Source organism: Azolla caroliniana, unplaced genomic scaffold (assembly GCF_043228905.1).
Source record: "Azolla caroliniana isolate FFs.n. ecotype wild unplaced genomic scaffold, voAzoCaro1.0.p SCAF_1, whole genome shotgun sequence".
Lineage (NCBI taxonomy): Eukaryota > Viridiplantae > Streptophyta > Polypodiopsida > Salviniales > Salviniaceae > Azolla > Azolla caroliniana.
In genome coordinates, this window is record NW_028230436.1 from 1,769,058 (window position 1) to 1,783,524 (window position 14,467).

Below are 14,467 nucleotides of genomic sequence, written 5' to 3' on the forward strand. Positions count from 1 at the left end.
AAGTTCCTTCCCGGGCTTTATCAACATCCCAAATGGGCTCCCCTTGTCCATAAAGAAGTATATGTGACTCAACCCCTGCCCGAACTCGGACAAAGAGAGAGAGAGAGAGAGAGCCCAATTGGATGTAGCTTTGTTGGTAATGTTGTCATCAGAGACTAGAAGGTCATGCATTCAACCCCTACACATTCCATAGGGGCATCTAGTAAACACTTGGCGTGATAGTTCAGCCTTGAAGCCAAGGCCTTAAGAGCGGGTAGTCTAACAACTTGCAACTAGGTTGGTTGATAGACATGTGCACACAAGTGCAACTTTGTTTTCCTTGCTGGAAACTCCAGGGAGGTTGTCATAGGGGGAATTAGGGATTTGTAGGTTGGCAAAACATCATGTGCATTATTTGCATTAGAGATGAGGCATTTCTTAGGCACCCTCATTGATTTTCTAGTGAACCAATAGGATAGATATGATATTCCATCGATTGTAATTTGACTTTCGTAATTAACACATCACTAATGAGAGAGAGAGAGAGAGAGGAGACCATATAATTATTGAGTATATAATTTGAGAAAGAAAAAGGTCGTCTTAGTATTTGTGCATATAGCACATATAGCTCCCCCTCAAGGGCCTTGGGTGAAATAGGGAAAACACATTTCTTTTGATGCATACTAACATACAATCTATCGATCTAGCTATATGCTTGGGTCTATCTTACCTTCCTTGTGCTAGATGAGAACTCACTAAGTCAATATAGATTTGCATTTGGGCTTATTTGTTTACTTGATGCCCAGATAAGAGTAATATTTACCCAAAACTAACTAACTCTTGTCCAAGGAGGCCAATTTAGTTTGGGCCCAAGGAGTGGAAGAAAGTGTTTTGAGGATAGTGTGGTGAGAACTTATTCACAAAATAAATCAAGCTTTGAAGGGTTTTATTTTCAATCCACAATTATCTTAAAGGACACTTCACAAGGATGTGGGCACATGAGATGTGAACCGCAAACTATTCAGATGAGTACTTACCCTTTTTCTACCTAACCATTGTAGTTCCATTTCATACAAACCATCTCAAACAATTTGGTCAAATGCGTAATGTAAGTTTCATTGCCTTGTAATTCAAGAAACTTGTCAAAAGCATTTGTGATTGTTCAACATGGTTACATAAACATTCGACAATAAATTGTTCACAGTTATCATCGGCCTAGATTAAAAAAGGATACATGATTGAAAAGAATGATGGGGTTAATGCAAGTCACTTCATCCCACAAATGACTCCTTTGACTCACTCCATTGATTCACTTATTACAAGGGTTATTGCTGATTAGTGTCTAGTATATGCAATTAATCACGTATTACAAGTGGACATTACCTCATGGGTAAATATTTGCCAATGTAAATTATTTTCTTAATCATTTTTCTATTACTTGATTCTTGTATTTATTGTCTAAATTCATAAATTAACTATTCATTGTCTAAATTAATTCTTGTAAGATAACTGATAAATAGCAATCAGGTCCTAAGAATCTAACTTTGCGTTGTGGAAATAAATGTTGCACCAGACATATTTTCCATACCAATGTAACTCACCTTTATCTTTCATGTATTTCACATATATTGATATTCTACTTTGGACACAACCATCATGTTTACTTTGGGTATAACTCAATAAAGATCATTTTCCCTTGATAGAATATATGGCTTCAATGTTATGACAGAACACACCCAACCATGTCTTGCACATGCTTAAGCTTCGTAAGCATGATAACACATGATTCACTTTCCCAATTCTCTTTTCTTTTTTATTATAAATCAATTATGTGCACCTTTTATACAAAATGAGATTGTTGACTTTGTAAATACAGATAAGTAGTCACTTTCACAAAGTTCATGGAAGGATAACCCACACCACAAATTCAACAGATTAAAAACGATTTCAGTGAAACCTCACAAAGGCACACAACATAGTATGAACCATACGTGCATTCACATTCGAGAATGTTTCAATAATTCAAGTATGGTAAACACCCTCAAGGTATGGTAAATACCATACTTTTGTATTCATTATTTATTATAAGGTAAATGTTTTTTAAAGCTAAGAAAATTAAGGTAAAACAAAAAAACATAAGAATGTTTTGATAGCATACCGTTCTTTCGCATTCGTATAAAACGAATGTTGTCCAATACATTCGAGTATATTATGTACTAGGGCACTCACAATTTTGTGAGTAGCCAAAGAAGGAAGTTATGTAATACAAAGTCCTAATAACTCTAATTTTAATGTAAGGATGAAGGGATTTCTACATAAAATGTTGATCAAATGCAAATGAGCTAGTTTACTACCATTAGAGAGTTTGATTACTTTATATATCTGAACTTTCCATTCGTTTGTGCATGAAAACGAAAATGTTGAATGATTATGTGGTTGAATCTTTACTCAAATTGCTATATTGGCATATAGTTGTGTGTATATATGCATGTGCATGAATCCCTCTTCAATCCCGCTATTCAATTACATTTAATCTTGCATTTTTAGCCATGTATGAAAAAGCTTTCCAATGTATACGCTACATTCAAACTTTTCGAGATAATGTTGTTTCGTTACTTTAATATTGAAAGCACCACGAATGCATTTCTAAGAGAAATATAATACAGAAAGTTACTCCTCCAATTTGCCTTCCAATGATAACAATAAACTACAAATGATGTAGATAAAAAAAAACCAAAAGAATCCAAATCAATAATGACTACATATTATTGCATACATGACAAAAGAACACAAGTTGTACACACCTCATTGTGAAGGCTTCCTATAACTTAATATAGCTTCATCCAAACCATAAATGGTTAATTTTATCATCAACAAAAACAGCACAAATCAATGAGATTCAATGATTATGTATAGGTGCCTTGAACTAAATATCCCCAAGAAATGGACTCTTTCCAAGTAAACAAGACACAAAATACTTGAGATTTAAGGGCATTGCTGCAGAGGACGTCTTTTAGAAGATATTTTTTCAGGGCATGGCAACATGTAAAATATGGCCTTCTACACATTAAAACCTCACTCAACAGTTCCAAAGACATCCTCAACACCTCTATTGTTTTGCAAGTTAAAAAGACCTATTTTTGGCTATATTTCCAGGCACGCATGTGAACTTTACCCGTAACTGTACTGAATGATCCATCATGGAATTTTAATTGACCAAAAACAAATTGCTTCAAGAGAATGCACAAGAATGAGACATGGTTTTTAGTAGAGGGGGATTGGGGGTGGGGGGTGGGGGGTAAGAGAGAATACAAGAAGAGTGTTTTTTCACAAAAATGCATAGGATACCAACCACATCATTAAGACAGGAAGATGAAGAAACCGACCCAATTTGAAAGGCCCGAAAATTCATCAGCACGTTTTTTGAAGGCGTACTTGACAACATTGGTAGGTAAGGTTGTTTCCTTGTAAGTAGGGTAAAAAAATCAATAGTATAGATTTATAGATCTATCTATCATTGTTACCCAACTACCTTGTGAAGGCACAACCCAAAGAGCAAATCCGAGTCTGAGACAAAGTCTGGCACAGTCTGAGACCGAAATGACAGAGCCCAAAACAACAGAATCTGAAAATGCCCAATACGAGGATTTGCACTTGGCTACGCGACAGGAGGCCTGAGCCTGTGATCTTGGGAAGTATCGAGGGCTGCTGGAGGCATCCATTGCCACATCCCCATTCCCATTCCCATCCCTGGGTAGTTCGGTAGTGAGACCCCCTTCACACTGGTTGGTTGGGAGTGTGAAAAGGCCATCATTGCCGCAGCATGCAGAGCTGCTGGATGTGGTGGGTACCCATGAGGGGATATCGAAGTTAATTTGATCTGCTGCTCCAACTTCTCCTTTTCTGCCTTCAACCTTTGCTTTTCATCCCGAAGCTCACTTTTCTCCATCTGGATAACAACAAAAAGAACCAGTTGATATATATGTACAAGATCTGAAATCCATGGTCCTAACTATATTTCTTCAATAACTTTGCAGTGTCATATTTTTAAATGTTTTTAATACATTTATGTTTAAGTTCTTTGATAACAAATACGAGCATTTATGGATTTCAAGAGGATCTAACCAGTAGGGCAAAAAAGGATAGAACTAACTATTTAATCCAAATTACTCTTTGACAGTGAAACCTAGAATTTTAACCAAATATTCAGCAAATGTTTTTAAACATTGAACAATGCTACTAAAATCTCTTTAAATAAGAGTGAATTCTCCCAAAAAAGAAAGACTAGAAAAGGGAATGAAAAACCTTAAACTTTTTGATAGTGTCACGGAGCTTCTCATTTGATTCTCCTAGTTCCTGAGCTTCCGCCTTCAACTGTTTGAGGGTACGCAGTGCATCAGCAAGAATCACAATTTTATCTGTTTTCGGGGTCCTTCCTGGTTCCAAAAGGGTGCTTAATTCCAAGAATCTGGTTTTTTGTCATCCCAATGAAAACCTCATCATATTTTACAATTGATGTGACTTCTATTGACAAACAAAGAAAAACACAAAGTAGAAAAAAAATATGGCACAAAAGGGAAAACGATATAGCAAAAAGCAAATGGATATACGTCTTCACCTATCATTAAGACGATCCCGGCGCAATTTCTCTCGACATGCCTTGCTTGAAACTCCACCACCAGGTTCATCTCGGGATCTTTCATTAACCACAACAACAGTGATGGAATAGATGTAATAGAAATTTTCAAAAATATGGCTTAAAACAATGCAGATATTGTACCTTTTTTTCGAGCTTAATTTTTCTTGGTCATCTACATGGACTTTGGAAGAGCTATTATCAACACTGTCAAAGCACCATTTAAAAACAAACTGGATAGTTATAAAATGCTTAGCTTCTTAGTTTCTCACAATACAAATGCATACATATAAAAACTTCCTACTCTCTGCACCCCTACATTCACACTAAAAATTTGTTGCAACCTATATTGCTAGAGTTGATCAAGATGCATTCACAAAATGAGGCACATATCTACCTGTATGAGAATAATATATGAAACGAGTTCTTAATCTACCTTTCAAAAATGGCTTGGCATTGAAAATATTATAAGCATCTACAATTTTACCCAGTCTTTCAAAATTTCTTCTTAATGACATTTATATAAACCCAATGCTTAGGTTATCTTTAAAATATCGCTTCTCGTTGACATAATAAATGAATCTGATGCTTCAAGATGCATTCTTAGTGACACATTATTTGAATCTAACACTTAACCTATCTTTCAGGTATCACTTCTCATTGACATATTATATTAATCTACTGCTTAACTCTATTTTCCTATTCTTGTTGACAATTATATGAATCTTATGCTTAATATATCTTTCGAATTTGGCTTTCACTGAGAACGATATATGAATCTAATACTTTATCTATCATAGATTTTGGTAATGATTTAATAATTTAGTGGAAAAAAGCACTCGTGATAATATATTGAATCAAAGGTTTAATTTGCCAGATAATGCTAATTATTCGGAAATAAAACCCTAAAAACAAAGGATTGACATTAACCAAAAGAAAATCACCTTGCGATCGATTAAAAGACCCCTATAAATGGAAGATTTACGCAAATTTTGACGAAATAGCATAATAGACATAGTTGGGTGCAACACAAGCGCAAATAAAGAAAGAGGAAAAGCACCTGAGATCAGCTTGTTCATTGAATCCACACCAATACAGAGAGTTGGGCTGAGGAGGGTCATCGAGAATACCATCATCTAAGAAAGCCATCCATTTCTGCGGAGAAGAAGACATATCCCTCTTTTTCCTCTTCACCCCTATAAGATCGAAATCAGAACAGAAAACAGATAAGTAGATAAATAACACAGAGTCTATTTCTTCTTCTTCTCCTCCTTCTCCTTCTCCTTCTTCCTCTGCAGACAGTTGCACAGGAAACCCTAAAAAGCTCCCCTGTTTCTCTTTCCTTTTTGTCTTCTTTCTTTCTGTGGGATCTAGGAGAGGCCCCTATTCATCCATTGTTTCCTTCCTTCCATGAAACGGAGACCACTTTCCCTAAAACAAACACACGCGCACACGCACGCACTCACACTCACACTCACACAAGAAGAACAAAGAAAAAGATGAAGAAGAAGAGGAAAAGGATAGGATAGGTTCACATACAATATCCTACCACTATGTACCTACATACATACATACATACATACATACATCATGGAAGCTGCTATTTTGTCCGTCTCTATGACCAACATCCTACACAATGACTTGGCCTCCCCTCCCCCATTCAATGGCAAACCATTTGTGATTTTGCACATCATTCTCGAAATGATTTACGAACCACTGTTAACATGTTGTCGTGTGTTGCATGGGAGGGGGTGGTGTCTCTAGATACACGGTGCCCGTTAGGTCCGAAGTTGTATTCCACTAGTTGTAGTGCCGATAGACTTATTACTTCTGCGCCGTCATTGAACATCGCAAGTTGAGCATCCATTTCCTGTACATTGCCTATACTGGAAGCGAGAATGCCTACCTCCAATGACTCCAAGAATGGAACCATAGGCATCCTCTGGGTGGTTTAGGGTTTTAGGGTCGTGTCTTTGTGTCTCTATGCACGATTAGTTGTGCTTATTGGCACAGGTGTGGAGACCTCGGGAGAATGGGGTCTTGTTGCATGAGTGTGTGGGGGGGGGGGGGGGCTAGATTTTGCTGAGTGTGTAGGGGAATAGTGTGACCCTAGAATAGTTGTGGGATGGAGTCTAAAACCAAAAATATCTAACAAAGGTGTTGTATGTCTTGGAGGTTGTGCTCACTTTAGAGGACATGTGCGTTTTGGTATACATAATTACTTCTAAAGAGTGTATGTCCATTTTGTTGTTTTGGTGATTGTTGGTTTATTAAAGGGCTAGGGTAGGGGCTAGAGTGATACCAAGGGCATGTAATTTACAAGGAGGATATTAGAATTGTGAGTGGCAGTCAACAAGAGGTAGCATAGGGGCAACATAGATGAACATATGTATTTAAACAAAACTTGCACATGACTTGTCATATGCTTTAAGTCCCACAGTCTCTAACAACAAGTCAATTGAAATTGGAACCAAGCATACATGCTAGGAAAAGAGGGAAAGAGAAAAAAAGATAGGGATATAAAGTTTTGTGGCCATTGTAGTGTGAAAGCCTATAAAAGTCACTTTTTGTAGTCCTTCACTTGAATACTTAGCTAGAGGTCTCTTTCACTCTAGTCCCTCTTGCTTTCTTTCTTCCCAAATGTAGTCAAGCACCCACATACTTAAATTTTCAATCTTAAGTATTTCAAGCTTGATTAATTGTATTGCTTCTTTTTTTTTTTAATAAAAAAAAAATCCTTCCATTAGTTTAAAAAAAGGGCACATCAGCTACAACACTATGCTTCTTTCCATAGAGATTGTGCAACTAATGAAGCCAATCTATATTGCAACTCCTCCATCCATCACAAAATCTAATTTCATTTAGTATGTACAACCAATTCTCCCATGTTGCCACATGATTTCAACATACCAAAAAATGTTATCGTATTAGGTAAGAGGAAGCCTTTGCACAAGCATTTGAGGATAAAATTGTATAGCATCCTCATTCTTATCTTGCTCAGTATAGCCCAATAACATGGCAGTCCCTTGTACCACATCTCCAACCAACAATAATTAATCAAAAAGCTCTTGGGCTTCAATTATTGCTTAGCAAAAGCAAGCATAGTAGTGACTGTTGATGTCGGTTTGAAGGGCTTGAATAATCCAAAATGAATGTTTAAATAATCTCGGAATGCCTTAGCACATCAACTACAATGTTATGCTTTCTGTAGAGGTTGTGCAACTATTGAAGCCAATCTATACCACAACTCCTCCATCCATAACAAAATCCAATTTCATTTTAGTATGTACAATCAATTCTCCCATGTCGCCACATGCTTTCAACGTACCAAAAAATGTTATCATATTAGGTAAGAGGAAGCCTTGCACAAGCATTTTGACAGGAACTAGACGCTCCGATGAACACCGCTCGGCCACAACCGAGCTTAGAATCAAACACAAAAAACGGGGAATGAATACACACGACACAAAAGGAGAGAAGAGTACACAGGATGTTTAACGTGGAAAACCCTGAGAGGGAAAAACCACGGGAGTCCACAGATTCCAAACTATCGCTATATCACAATGATTACAATAGTGAGCTCACGGAGGCAACGACCTCGTGCTCACGATCTTCGCCACAAGCGGCGGTTACAACAGAGGCAACAACCTCTTTCTCTCTCACTCTCTCTCACTCTCTCTCTCTGTACACAGTTACACGCTCAAATCTTGCACAAAACAAGAATGGCAACAACAACAACATCAACATATAGAAAGAGTTTGCCCTAAGTCATATTTATACTAATATGACTTTTCGGCTATCTACAAATATAGCCCCGATGGACTCTCAGAAAACATATTTACGAATATGTCCCTTCATCCGGTGAGCACTCCTCACCGGGCCTGCATCATCCGGCTCTTGCCGGGCACTTGTCATCCGGTTCTCACCGGGTCTTCCGTTGCCAGGTACTCTTCATCTGGTTCTCACCGGCTCTTGCCGGGTACTACTCATCCGGTTCTCACCAGGTCTTCCGTTGCCAGGTACTCGTCATCCAGTTTCAGCCTCGGCCGAGTTTGCTCATCAGTACTGTTCTTCTCACTTCCCATCCGGAGGGACCTGTTTCCTAACACATTTGAGGATAAAATTGTATAACATCCTCATTCTTATCATGCTCAGTTTAGCCCAATAACATGGCAATCCCTTGTACCACATCTCCAATCAACAATAATTCACCAAGAAGCTCTCGGGCATCAATTATTGTTCAGCAAATGCAAGCATTAACAATTATGTTGATTTGAAGGGCTTGAATAATGCAAAATGAATGCTTTAAATAATCTCGAAATGCATTAAACAATTGGTTGGTCAACGGCTCATAGGTTTCACATCCATTGTTTAGCCCACCCGAATGGATAGTTAGAAGTTGGCATCTCTTTAGACAATGTCATCGCCTCATCAAAGTGTCCTATCTGACAGAAAAGATGAACCCTACATGTGTAGTGTTGAATGTCAGGTGTGATCCCATACCTTTTTGTAAAGAATCACGAGATGGATTCTGTGCAGCGGAATAGATATGAACTATGTGTGTGTATGAGAGAGAGAGAGAGTGTGTGAGAGAGAGATAAGGAGTAAGACACAGAGAATACGCAAGGTAAAGTATATTAACAAAGGAGAAAGACTCAACATTATACAAGGTGGGAGGAGGGTGCTTTATATAGTCACCCTCTCTCTTCATTAACTACAAGACTCATGGAGCATGGGGAATGTGAAAGCTCATAAGTTATGTGTCATAGAATATGATTCTATGACTCATACTAAATGCTAGAATACAAAGTGGTAACATAATGGTGACTCTTGACCGTTGGAGTGTCTATTCACTCTCAAGGTGAGTTCACACACTAGACCAAGTTGAGCTTGATTCTCAACACTTTTCTTCATATCGTCAAAATGATATTTACCCTCGTTCACATAGCCTGAATGGCTACATGCATTTAGCACACACAAAAACGTGACCACACCCGGCAAGATTTGACCCTTCAATTACATTTTCTTTAATGAATCTAGTGCTTTTTCAGCATGACCCTTTTCAGCATATCCCGATATCAAAGCATTCCAAGAGACTACATCTCGAACTGAAAGATCATTGATAGTTTTTTGTGCTTTTTCAAGCTTGCCACATATTTTAATTAAGCTAATCGAAGTGTTTGTTAAGTCTAGTATGCATTGTCACACATTGAGATCTTATCGTCATCTTACCTTTCATGCTTACGAATATTCATTCCAAAAATTGCAACCCTCTCCCTTTAGCCCAATTGTGGATGTTCATGGCCAAAATCAAACATGATCGACAATACTTGACTATTTCCTTTTCAAGGGTAAACAAAAAATCAAACTATCCACTCAATGAGGACCCCATGAAGCGCTCGACAATCACACCTTATCATGCCAATGGCCTTCACATGGATGAAGCAAAGCTCATAGAGTACCTAGGCCAACACCCCCATGTTATCAATCTATTTGAGATCAATGTGCTTCAACTGGCCACATAGTAATGATGGTCATTGCCTCCAACACAAACACAACCACCCTCTTACTCTTGAACCTTGGAGTAGCAATCGACTCCCCAAGTTAGCTTCTCCCATAAATCAATTGGGACTCCCTTGTATAGATCACTAAGGACCATGATGCCCTTGACCATGAAATGCAAAAGTTGAGCCATGTGTAGGTCATCGAACTAGAGGAAATCAACTAGGTTTTCGTGGGAAAACCATGCTTTATTGAACATTCCAATCGCCGAAGGCTTTTCCTCACCTTTATGGTTATAGTTCCTAGACCCAAAAATGTTTTCACATGGTCATGCAATGGTATGCATGGATTGAATTTGAGATTTGATGAACATAAGTTGTAGCTCAAAATTAATGGAACACTAGTTCATTATTGAAGCCACTAGCTTTGCATTTGCAAAATGAATGCAAAACATTTAGATTTTGTGACCCTTGTGATGAATTTGAAATTAACAAAATTGCCCCCTCCCACATCAAGAAGAGATTGATAAGCACTTATGTGTGTTTTATTTAGCTCATTAAAAGCACCTAGTCTCTTAACCCAATCGTGACTGCACCAAAGAAGAATAAGAAACTCCAAGTATATGCCAAATGTCAATTCTTTTTCTCTTCCTTTCACCAATTACATGCTCAATATGGTTGTTGAACATGAAATATGTGATCTTTGCATAAATCAATTATTGTGATGTGAGTGATGATGTATGGGCCTTCACCTCTAAGATTTTTTTTTTTCATGTTGCTTGGATGAGAGCATAACCGCCATAACAACTTCATCTAGATACTTGACCTTGATTTTGTTGTAACTTGTAATGCCACATTTTTTTATGGGGTTTCTCCATAAAAAAGGTTTGGAACTTTAGCAAGTGTAGCTTAATGTGCTATTCCATGGTTTTGAATCAAGGGATTAGGGAGTTTCCCTCTCACTTTTGTACATGCCTTAGCCTTAGCTCACTTCATGGAATAATTAGTGGCAATGTTTATATCTTATTTTTTGTTTGAAGTTGTGGACCGTGGTCCAACGAAGCCGATTCCCCAATGTTTGAATGATTTCTAGAAAACTACTAGTTAATGGGGGGTTAAAGTTTGTCTTGAATGGGACACTCTTCACATTGTTTGATGCACTTGCAAGTGTGCATAAAGAGTTTAACCACCATAGTAGTGTTTTCCTTGAGGTGGAACTAGCACTAAAATGCCCACTCCCACAATGTGCTTGATTAATCGTTGTATGCTTGCCCCCAATAATAACATGTTTGTTCAGCATCATGGTGTAGCATCCACATAGGGTACTATATTTGCCTCTTTTCTAAAGCTTTCCTCTTATCATTGTGAAAGTTTTGCATCATTTTAAAAATGGAGATACTTCCTCTCGAATTTTTGTAAAGAGAGTAGCCCTTCCAATTGTACTTGAGGGTGGAATAGGACACAATCAACCAATCTTCATCACAACACTTAGTACCAATCGGGCACAACACATCTATAGTGGTACATCCATGAATCTAGTTTTTTTTATCTTTTTCAAAAAAACATATTCTTCCATTAGTTTTAAAAAGCATATCAGCTACAAAATACAAATTGATGGAAAGGAAGCGATTATCCATCCCAAGCCTGTCTTGTGTAAGACAATGGGTAGCCATGAATCCATCATTTGATAGACTTGATTGAGCACTTCATCAAATTTCCCATTCTCATCATATCCTGCAATCAAATCATTCCAAGATACCTATTCTTGGACTGAAAGCTTGTTAAATACTACCATGAATTTGCATATGCTCAAAGATCCCCTATACATGTAACCAATGTCTTTATTGCCATCATTCTATTTAAATACTTGATGCTAGTCTTTATGATGATAACAATCCTGCAAAACTGTATTTTTACTGGATAATTTCATGACATGGGTGCAAGACTTTGGCTCCATCCCAAATAGGTTGATTGTTTGCCTAGTGTGCAAAGCATGTTGTTTCTTGTTTTCTTTATCATGTTGGACGGTTTGCCTAGTGTGAGTTATAGTGTCTTTTCAATTTCCCTTTTGTCTGATTGACTTACATTTTGCACTGCAATTTTTTATCTCACTACAACAACGGGTACATGAACTCAGTTGTATAGGTGAAATGTTGGATCTAGATTTGGTGAAGACATTGGTCCCGAGAAATCACAATGCATATTCAAGCATCATCTATTGGATGGTTTCTTTACCTTAATCAACATCGGCTTTTCACCCAAATGGCCCACACATGCCAAAATGACCATGTTTCATCAACCCTAACATTGTTTTCTTTTGGGAAAGGACTAAGCCCAACTTCCTCTAGACAGTTCTAAAATTTGCTCATAATCAACAAAATGATCTCCTATAGTTTTCTAGCATTCGTTTTTTCTTCTAGTTTTCCCTCAATTGATGGAGTGACACACGTAATATTGATCATCATGCAAGTTAACTCACATTGTGTCCACTTCCAAATGGGTCACCCATCTAAATTCATATGATTTCTTCCATTTGTCAGATGGGTCTGCATCCCAGCAATGGAAATAGGTCCATCTAATGGAAGTAGGATTTGTCCCCAAATTTTACGTTATATTATGTTTTCCATCCCTTTATCTGGCTGTCAAAACAATATTTACGATACCAAGAAAAGGACCTTTTTCCAATCCTTCTTATGTAATCACCAAAGCATTGTTAAGCAAGATATCTTCCTCCTTGAAGAGACCTTTATTTATCTCTCATCATGAATCTTTTCCACTTTTACACTAAATGCAATGTTTCCAAAAGCCTTCAGAATGCAAATATAAGTGATCCTATGTGGTGAGCGAGCCTCACTTTGAATCTTCTGGAAACTGTTCATTGCTTCGTAACCTTTATGTGTTGAGCATACCTAATAATGAGTGATTCGAAGAGTATAGAGTCCTAAGAAGAAGTTCACTCTGCACTTTTTGTGCTTTTTCAAGCATACCACAATGTTGGGATTACGGTCCCTCCGGATGGGATGGTCAGATGTCCGGGAATCGGGAATGAAGACCCGAATGAGGAGTACCCGGTTTCGGATCCGGATGATGAAGACCCGGTTTCGGATCCGGATGATGAAGACTCCGGCTACGGAGCCGGATGACGAATGTACCCGGAGAGAGATCCGGATGTGGGGACATATTTGTGAATATGTTTGCCAAGGGCCCTCTAGGCTATATTTGTAAATAGCCCGAAAGTCATATGTGTATAAATATGACTTAGGGCAAACAGTTTTGTTGTTGTTGCTCATTTTTCTGTTTTCCACTTAGAGGGAGCGAAGTGATAGCAGCTGAGAGAGAGAGAGAGAGAGAGAGAAAGGAAGAGGTCGACGCCTCTGTGTAATACCGTCGCCTGTGGCGAGGACAGCGAGCTCAAGGTCGTCGCCTTGCAGCTCGCCATTGTACATTCCCTGCGTATAGAGATAGTTGGAGTCTTGCACTCCCGTGGTTTTTCCCGTCTAGGGTTTTCCACGCTAAACCCTGTGCATTCGAGTCTCTCTCTGTGTTTTCGATTTACTGCTGCATTGACTCGTGTGTCCTCGGTTGTGGCCGAGAGGTGAAGGTTGAAAGCGTCAATTTCTAACAATTTGGTATCAGAGCGACTGCAGTGCAGAAAATGGAAGGCGGCAGCAGCGGGCAGCCGGGGATGATGGTGCTGAATGCGCAGAACTACGCCGACTGGAAGATAAAGATGGAGGATCTGCTCATTGTTCGGGACCTGTATGAACCGATCGACAGGTCGGAAATACCCAAGGGGGTACTTGAGACGGAATGGAGGCTTCTGAACCGGAAAGCCGTTGCAACCATTCGGCAATACGTCGACGTGAGCGTTCTACAACATGTGGCGAATGACACCAACGCATATGAGATGTGGCAGAAGCTGTCGGGCCTCTACGAGAGGAAGAATGCGTTGAACCGGACCTCCCTGATGAGGAAGATAGTGAACCTCAAGTACCGGGACGGCGAGAGTATGGTGGAACACGTAAGCACGTTCATGGGATTTGTGAACCAGCTTGCGGCGATCAAGTTCCCGTTGGAGGATGCAATGCAAGCCATCATGCTGATGTGTACATTGCCGGAAAGCTGGGAGAACTTGGTGGTGACTCTCAGCACCTCCTGCACCGAAGATAACTTGTCCCTCCAAACGGTAAAGACAAGCATTTTGAACGAAGAAGCGCGTCGGAGAGATAAAGAACCGGCCTCCGATCCGAAGATGCTGCTTACCGAATCGGATCGGGGAAGACAACGGAACCGGAGTCCGTAAAGACGGGAGAAGTCGGGGACCCGGTCGCAGTCAAGAGGAAGGCCCGCA

At 39.0% G+C, this 14,467-nt stretch overlaps 1 protein-coding gene across 1 annotated transcript; it reads right to left on the reverse strand.

Annotated features, from left to right (window-relative positions):
- Nucleotides 1-3,352: 3,352 nt before the first annotated feature.
- On the reverse strand, nt 3,353-5,882 carry LOC147868211 (transcription factor ILR3-like). The gene is made up of 5 exons (XM_087316580.1): nt 5,676-5,882; nt 4,760-4,822; nt 4,598-4,675; nt 4,285-4,447; nt 3,353-3,928 (listed from the first exon to the last, which is right to left on the reverse strand). Exons 1-5 carry the CDS (start codon nt 5,786-5,788, stop codon nt 3,638-3,640), a joined length of 708 nt encoding a protein of 235 aa, XP_087172706.1. The 5' UTR covers nt 5,789-5,882; the 3' UTR covers nt 3,353-3,637.
- Between the last annotated feature and the right edge of the window lie 8,585 nt (nt 5,883-14,467).

What these genes read in the sequence shown, in the direction of transcription:
- LOC147868211 (XM_087316580.1), bottom strand. Translation starts at nt 5,788, where the DNA reads ATGTCTTCTTCTCCGCAGAAATGGATGGCTTTCTTAGATGATGGTATT. An exon ending in AATGAACAAGCTGATCTCAG is followed by an intron (nt 4,823 to 5,675) that starts GTGCTTTTCCTC and finishes GTGCTTTGACAG; the next exon opens with TGTTGATAATAGCTCTTCCA. An exon ending in AAATTAAGCTCGAAAAAAAG is followed by an intron (nt 4,676 to 4,759) that starts GTACAATATCTG and finishes GGTTAATGAAAG; the next exon opens with ATCCCGAGATGAACCTGGTG.